We start from the raw sequence: 8,718 nt of genomic DNA on the forward strand, positions 1-8,718 counted from the left end.
TCAATAGGCCAGTCATGTGCCTCTACCTTCCTTCCTTGAGTTTTCAGAGATTATATACACCAAACCTATTCTCACTGGATTTTTTTCAAGAAAACCTTTGTTTACCTTGAGTTATGGAGCCATTTGTTTGCAAAGATAGTAATTAATGCGTGGGACAGAAGAAAAAAAAAAACAAAACAGCCCTTGATTCAAACCAGAGATAAACTAAAAAATACAAAGTTTTAACTGAAAAGCAGTGGTTTCTTGAAATGAACTCCTTATGCAAATCTTTGCTGGAAAGCCTGCTTTTATTCAGAACAGGAATTTCAACACAAAGAAAAGCACTGTCTTTAATGCTGTACTATGAATTTAGCTTTCCTTACTTTAGTATAATTAGTACTTACTTACACAACAGGAAAGAGCTCTTGCTCTGCCTTTTTAATATAGAAAAAGGAAAAAAAGGGGTTTTTTCTTTCACTGAAGAAAAAACTAGTAGAAGGAGGAAGCCTGTAGATAAGATAATCAAAACCCAAAAAAAGCCAAAAGGCAGAAGAGGTTCTCTGCAAAGTTCACAAAAATGTCAAAAAAAAAGAGAAAGAAATACAGCAGACTAAAAGACTAATCTGATGGGAAGGTTAAAAGATGCCAGAAAGGAATAAAAGATAAACCAAAAGCATAAGAACAGAAACCACACACACCCAAAAGAAAAAAGAGGAAGGAGTTGGGAGTAAGGCACTAATTTTTACTTTCTTTTTAACTGAGTATATTTCTACTTTTGAGTACTGAAACTGGTCCAGAGAAACCTAAATCAAGCAATTTTGATAGCTATTTAAGTACCCAGGCACCTGAATAGTGAACTGGCTGCTGAAAACAGAAACACTAATCTGAAAGTTAAATTGCATTTTGGAGAACAAAAAGATGGGAAAATAAGCGAGGATGGAAACTGGACCAAGATGGAGATTGGCAGAGAAGCTGCAGCAGATAAGGGAGCAGGACAACGAGAGTAGGTAACCAAATAGCCATATGTCCCATTCAGTGCAGTTTAAGCATGCTCTTGGAGTCTTTGCCCTGCTGGGGCCTGGAACACCAACTGCACTCAAATCCTTTCAGAAAAACCCTTTTCTTTCTGCTTGCAGACATTGCAAGGAGCAGAGGTAGAACCTAGACTAAACGTCACAGAAATGGATGATAGTTGGTGCATTTTAATACACAGAGAAAACACATAAAGCTAGCTTTTAAGCTGTGATTTGTGGCTTGAGGTGAACTAGCTAATTCTAGGTTTAAAAAAAAATACCAATTTGGGAACAGCCTACACATTTCTACAGAATAAACCTCATCAGAAAGTATTTTTAAAGTGTGACTTACATGTTTCAGATGTCATGGAAACCGAGAGGAAGGTAGATAGGAGGACCAAATGTACATAGCCCATCATATTTCTAAACCAAAAAGAAAAACATTGATATCTCAGAATATGCTCTGGCTGCATCAATTATGCTATTGCCATGGTACTGATGTACATCTTACTAACAGATAAGGGTATCACACAGTGATAAACTGCATCGTGTGAGCTGCTCTGTACAGAGTGTGTGTGTGTGTGTGTGTGTGTGTAGCAGTGGTTTTGCAGCTTTGAGATGATGCTCTTTGTTCTGTAATCAATGCAATAGTTGATGTTCCACTGAAACTACTGCTATGACTTAGTTTAATGGGGGTGGGGGAATTACTCTGCCATGGTGGGCCTCAGGCAGAAGCATCTTCTTGCTTGGTTGCTTTTTTTTTAAGAAGGCTAAAAGTATGTTGGCATGCTCTTCATAGTCAAGTGTGGAAAAATTATACCTCAATTTAGAAAAGGATATATCCTGGATTTGAAAATATATATCCTGGCTTTGAATTAAGCTCATATCCAATCAACACCTTTTTGGCTTTCTATGGAAGTGAAGGTACCCTCAGTGACAGCTTCTCTGAAGTGTTTAGCAGTAAGAACAAACCAGGTGAGGGCCATCAGCAGTGCCAACTGGAAGGGGAACTGAAGAAATGGACTGGAAAGGTAGGTAAAGGAACATACATTATACTCGCGTAACACTAGTAGGGCAGATCCCATGCTTCACTGATGTTTTCATTTGTGTCTAATTGATAGGCACCTGCTGTAATTCACACCTTGTGGTGTGGCTCAGGTACTCTCTGGCAACCCCTTTATTAAAGAAACTGGCTATTTGTCTGTGGACGTTAAATTGACCTAATCTAGGAATATCCCAGGAGTCAGCAGACATGCAATCCAGCTATACTGTGCAACTGTAAGCATTCTACTTACCTTTAATAAACCCTTTGCTTGAATGCTGTCCTTCACTGCAGATCACAGCGTGGTGGGTTCTGCTATTGTGTGTGAGGAAGAAGTGGTCCCAAGGTACTACAGAGAGAAGATATGTTTTCAAGAGAAACCAAGTTAGAAACAAATTATAATTTATCTTGCAGATAGTGAGCACAAGAGGAGTAGCGAAAAATAGGCAAGAAATGCACAGGCTGGGTAAGTACTGTCGTCACACTTACTGCAAGGAATTTTGTTTCGGTGCCAAAGATTTCCAGACTAAACACTGACAGACCTTATCAAGACCTACATTTGCACCAAGTCTGAAATTCAGAACAAGCTCGATTTTGAGCTTTCAGATTGTCATCGGCTTTGTATTGATATGGAAAGTTTCTTCTTTTAGAATGCTTAATAACATCCAGAGGCTTATTATTAAACTCTTAAAAATAATAATAAAAAAATTGTATTGAAAGAGAAAAGCATGAAAATTTCAGTGTAGGTATTTTGCAGTGATACTGACAAATCACAGAAAAGATGAGGTTTAGACCGAGAAAGCAGCATCCCATGAATGTCACAGCCATGCTGCCTTTCACAGGCAGCAAGTGACCAGCCAGGAGCTCCTAAAAACAACGTGCATGAGGAGCTGCTTGCTTTCATTAGAGCTGGAGAAAAGCACCACATACAAGTGCATGCAGTCTGTTGACTTCTTTAATTTTAAGGAAATCTTAGGCCAGGTTAATACATTTTTAGAAGGTAGTTTTCAGCACAATGAACATCAGAAGTTTTGCCCTGGAAGGAAGGAAGGAGTGAGCTGGCCCAGAAGAGGGTTCAGGACTGACCTGGGGCAGGGTAGGCCCTTGGGGAAGAAAGATACAGAGTAAAACTGCACACAGCAAAATTCACAGCATCAACACAGCACAGCGTTTGTCCTTGTTCATCCTTCAGAGCAGAAAGCTTGTTCCTAGAACTTATTTCTGATACTACCAGGGAGCAAACTAGATTGGCAGGTGGGAATGGGGAGCTGAGTTTCACATCTCCTGATTCTTAGAGGCCTGGATCCAATTCAGGACCTAAACAGATTTGTATTTGCCAGCAACTCTGTTGACTTCATTCATCGGGTAAGGTCTGCTTCAATCGCAGTTGAAAAGTGATGTGGGGACTCATGGCTCCATATTCTCCTGAGAAAGAAAAGGGAGGTGCAAACACCCTGCACGTGTTTGGAAACCAGTTCACTATTCAGCTGATATGAGCAACATTTGATGGACACATGGTGTCTCAATCTCCTGAACAGCACATCAGGAGCAAGTGATTGAGGGTTTCTCTGGCATACTGCAGTGAGCACCTCATTTCCACAATCCAAGAGATATTGACCCACTTCATTTCTGTCTTGCTGGGTAAAATCAAAACATTGCCATCTAGTTCTAATCTTTCTGAGAACGGATTTTCCTTTACTTGGTTTCACTGAGCCTTGTTATGATACAGATCTGCTCTAAAGCACCACTTCATTTTCTGCACTAATTCCCACTCTAGTTATCTGTCTTTCACTACCCATTACTGTACCTAACCTTACTGGTTCCAATCAGCTTTGGTTAGCCTATGTCTCACTAGGTTTTTTTCACAGAAATTACTTTTTTCACTTGCAGCTCACAAGAGCCATTACTGATCGCTCCCAATAATTCGCCATCTCCAGATACTTGTGACTTTGCTACTTAGCACTGGCTTATGCAGAGGAGACATTTTCTTCCTAAAAGGTCCTTCTGTCCAGCCAGATGGCCAGTTTTGCAAGCTGACTTTAAACTATTTGGTACCCACATACATTTGGAGTGTCTCGCTTGTTCCGAAGAGGGACTGACCGACACATCTGGGACTGCAGCAGGGTATATACCTAGCAAGAATTAGCAGTAGCAAGGGGAGGAGAATCCCTCCAAAGGGTATTTATGTGGCCTTCCAGAGCACTGTGCCGTCAGATGCTGAAAGCCTACAGCATACAAAATACGTGTATGTGTATACACACAAGCAAATGTGATACGCAAAACACTAGCCGCAGCAGGGCTAGTTCATACAACTGAGACGCTCCACAGTGAAGTCTCCAAACAGACCCTAAGAATCAGCTAAGTGAAGTACTCTAATCTGAATAATAAATAAAATATAATATTAGATTACTTGAGTAATTAAATAGACATAAAAAAATATTCAGAATATTCCTTCTCTGCTGGGAACCTTTTCCCTCTGAGTGTTTGATTCTGTTCCATGAACATATTTGCCCCCAGTGAGGTACACCAGCAGTTACACTAACTATCCAGTACTTTTTAGAGCTGTTTTGTTTAAGCAAGCAGATACTTCAGATACACAAAAAGTGAAATGACGGATTTTTAGAGTAAATCAGTTTCATAGACTAGATTTGAAAACTGTCTGAAACGAGGTTCTTTCTCATTTGATATTTTATTTGTATGTGTCTATTTTGTCTTTGGCCACAACTAATACCACTATTGGAGATGCTGGTGAGTCCCTTATTGCCAGTGCTATCACATCCCTAGAAACGGAAGGCTGGTGATTAACAAAAAGTTGCAAGGAGCTATGCTTTCTCCTTTTCTGAGATACAGCTTTGACCAGAAATGGAGACAGCCAATTACCTGCCCTCACCGACTCTTTTAACAAGTGCCGGAATGATCCAGGAGTAAGAAATTTGTATTTGGCCGTTATCATACTTGCCAGTTGTTGTATTTAGTCTTCTGTTTCTTGAAAAGGTTTGTCTTTGAGAGACCTTACACATACCGGGCTACCAGCCTGCACCAAAACAGCGCGGAAAGGACAGATTCTCCCCGCCTAACTTTGATGATTGCTTTATTGATTTTCCCCGTGTATTGGCAGCAGTTGAAGTAGAGTTTGGAGATTGTGTGTGTGAATATATGGGGCTCTAGTTAGAGAGGAACGTTCCCTGAAAACACAAAGAGCTCAGGCAATTAAAAGAACAATGCAATTTTGTTTGCATTTTCCAAAGTCAGCAGCAAACTGCCAAATTACCTTCACAAAAACGGAGGCAGAGGTTGCAGTTCTAGAGAGCAAATAATAGCAAAGAGAAGGACTGGTTCCCTGGTGCCTCACAGCTTGTGGCACTACTCTGAGCAAAACAAAGTGAAAGTGTCTACACATCTGTGATACTTAGGTGAAATAGAAAAGAGTATTATGGGGCACAAGACAAAGGCACTAAGACACCTCACGTCCCACATCCAAAAGGAAGAAGTTCCTGTAGCTTGAAGCACTGAGAGACAAAGGCCATAATTCCTGGAAATAGTTATGAGGGTTTTTTTCTGGTTTTGCAGATTTATTTAGAACTTACATTACATTTGTCTGAAGTAAACCCTGCATAACAGACTTTTGGGTCCTCAGTATACCATAAAATTAGATAGCTAATATTCAGGGGAAAAAAGATAAGGAGGCATTTTCCATAAATGTCTTTCTCCCCATTGTTCACAATAACTGTATGTTATGAGCTTAATTCTAAGCTCCGTGAAGGCAAATTTCATTATTTGCTGAAAAACTCTAGATCCCAATACAGAGATTTGGGATAACTAGTTGAGTATGTCAAAACCTAGCCCCTAATGATCCAGTATTAAAGGAAGATGAAAGAACTGGGAACCCCCTACTTATGTTGCAGAAGCACTAGTTTATAGGGCTTAACTCCTTGCTTCTCCAAAGGCAACTGTGTTAATAACACATTTGTGATTTTTTTCCAAAATTTTATTTGGCAACAAACTGTTTATAATACTGTTTATGTAAGTGAACAAACATTATAAAAGTACCATCCCTTACATACTAACAAACCTTAGAAATGTTATTGCAATTTCTAGTTTAAAAAGTTAGACTTTACAACGTAAACTTACCATGAAATAGCAGCTGTGTGAGATTTGTTTACTAAGACACAGAATTCATTCATTCACCTTTTGAAAGTTATTTTCATTCTTTTATCAAACCAGAAAACCTATTCTGACTGAAAATGGGCTGTTAAAATAGCAACAGTAACACTGAACTTATTCCAGAACTAGCACTCACAATAGTTAATGTCTACACTAGTTACAGCTGTAAATGTAAAATTTAGGAATTAAAGTATGGAAATGCTACAACTGATATACACATTATTCTTACAAAATATTTTGAAGCAAGAAAGTACATAAATATACTAAACTCTGAAAAATCCATTGAAGATTAAATATTTTCTGTGCCTTTGAAAAATTAGTAAAAATAGCTGCCAGAAAACTGAGGGCAAATCCATTTCTAAACACACTTCATTATAAGGTAAATTTTTATGTTGGTCCCAAAATTAGTTGTCTATCACATAAACATATCCACTATTTTAACCTAATATTTTTCTTGAGATAAAGAAGCACACAAGTGAACTGAAATAAACTTTCTCATAAAATACTTCAGTTATTTTTGGTTAAATGATAATATAAAACTTTGACGTACCGTCTGGAAAATTCAGAAAGCAGAGAAGTGGCTTGCTCCCTGTGGCTGGGTCCTTTGCACTGATTTCTTTGCTGTAGCTTGTACCAGATATTACTGGGAACTCTTTTTAACTGGCTTGTGCAATTCATATCTGTAGGAGCAAGATATACAGCTTCGTTTTGAGACACCTCCCACGGAACAGAGCAGAACATGCAAATTACTGTAGTAACCTTAGGTACCTATCAGAGATGACATCTCATAGTTCCAATTAATCAGATATCTTTTACCAATAGCATAAGTTTTCTATTAATCACAAATTATTCCATTTCAGCATGATTATACTGCAATAAAACTGCTGGCGGGTTATTGGCTTTCTCACATGACTGGGGGTGAACAGAGAAGGGGCACTCAGCTGGCAGAGGGTGCTTTGAAACAGAGTTTGTTTGAAAACAAGTGACAGCTTTGCCTGGTCTGGTCAGGCAGCAGCTCCCGGAGAACAGCTCTAAAAGTCACTGGAGCACCAGGAATAGTTTTTAGTGCAGGAAACGGCTTCACTGAAGCTATGCTGATAAAGACGACTGCTCCATCAGCAGCTAAATTAAGTCTCTGAGGGAAAGAAGGCTGGAGGAGCAGAGCAGTTCCACAGGAAATCCAGGAACAACTCCAGGAGAGCAAGAGGGAGTGGGAGAAGTGACCACAGCAGTGGACATGACCCTATGTACAGTGACCCACAAGGGCAGGTATTCAGGAGGCCGTATGGGCCACCAAATGTTTGAAAGACGCTTTTAGGCAGCACTGTTCAAGACCGCTGCGCAGCCTTCCAAGCATCAGCACTAAGCCTGGACCCATCAGACCCAAGGTCCCAAACTATCCACTTCTTGTGCCGCAGCCAGTCTAAAGGGATAATTCTAGTACCAAATCAGTCAAATTCCAGGGGACAAATCAGCTTTGTACACCTTAGCAGAATAACCCCTGAAGACATTTTGGGAATCAGTTGTTCATTCTTTCTTTAACAAAACAAGATTTTATGCTCCGGCCATTCAAACCCTTATTTTTCCCTGGCAGAGTTACAAATACCACTTATCACTTCCAGTGTTCCTGAGACTCTGCTGTCAGCATGTAGCAACTCCACATCAGTACACAAAGATGTAGCCCTTATCCACCAGTATGCAAAAACCTTACTGATATCACACCCATGCTTCCTCCAGTTCTTGGTATAGTGTTTCCTTTGAAGTGGCCTAGGGGTTGCGCTTCCTGTATGGCACAGAAATTGTGAAAAAGCTAAAAAAAAAAGAACCTGCAACAACGAAATCTCACAACACTTTGGTCAACTGTTCAGGGTCAGCTCAGATCACTACTTTGAAAAGCTCACAAACCGCTCCCCCTGCTCTGGTTCATGCATTTTCATTGGACTCAAGGCCTTCCTCATTTCCTGATGCTAGAGGCTCAGGCAAAAAGCCTGGAATAACCAATTGCATTCAGTGGTAGATTCAGTGTCCTCTCACCACGAAGTGTCAGATTACTCTAGGGAAAGGTTAAACATATTCAGGTCAAGCTGACTTCCATTGCCTAGATACAGAGTAAGTTCTTCTATCATAAAGTCCACTGAAACTTAGAGATGCTCATTGTGTTGCTCCATACCTCAGAAGAGCCCTTCATCCCATAGCTCATTCCCCATGCCCAGGTTGTTGCCAGATCATGATGCAGCTGGTTAAAAGGGATAGTTACCAGCTGAGCAAAAGCCATTCTGCAGCTTTCATAAGAAACTACAGTCAGTGTTGAATGCTTCGTAACTTTTGACTGAGCTTCTAAAAAAATCCCTAACTGACAAGTATATGGAAAAATGTGCTTACAGAAATATGTCAAGAAATTTCTTCAAGGAGTTAGATGCATCATGCTCCCTTGGCAGCCTGTATCCATAGCACTTCAGCAAGCAAGAGAATCATTGGGTTTGTGGTGGGATGGCAGGGTTAACGGTTGGACCTGATGAC

General features: G+C 40.1%; 1 protein-coding gene across 3 annotated transcripts in view; it reads right to left on the reverse strand.

Moving 5' to 3' along the window:
* Nucleotides 1-1,416, reverse strand: part of IL1RL1 (interleukin 1 receptor like 1) — a 21,259-nt gene extending 19,843 nt beyond the window's left edge. For all 3 annotated transcript variants that reach the window (XM_009638942.2, XM_009638940.2, XM_035894395.1), the window contains exon 1: nucleotides 1,345-1,416. In XM_009638942.2, coding sequence (XP_009637237.1) covers nucleotides 1,345-1,411 — 67 coding nt within the window. In that variant the 5' untranslated portion in view covers nucleotides 1,412-1,416. The remainder of the gene's footprint in view (nucleotides 1-1,344) is intronic.
* Nucleotides 1,417-8,718: the final 7,302 nt, after the last annotated feature.

The sequence above is a fragment of the Egretta garzetta genome, unplaced genomic scaffold (assembly GCF_000687185.1).
Source record: "Egretta garzetta isolate BGI_Z169 unplaced genomic scaffold, ASM68718v1 scaffold5, whole genome shotgun sequence".
Taxonomy (NCBI): domain Eukaryota; kingdom Metazoa; phylum Chordata; class Aves; order Pelecaniformes; family Ardeidae; genus Egretta; species Egretta garzetta.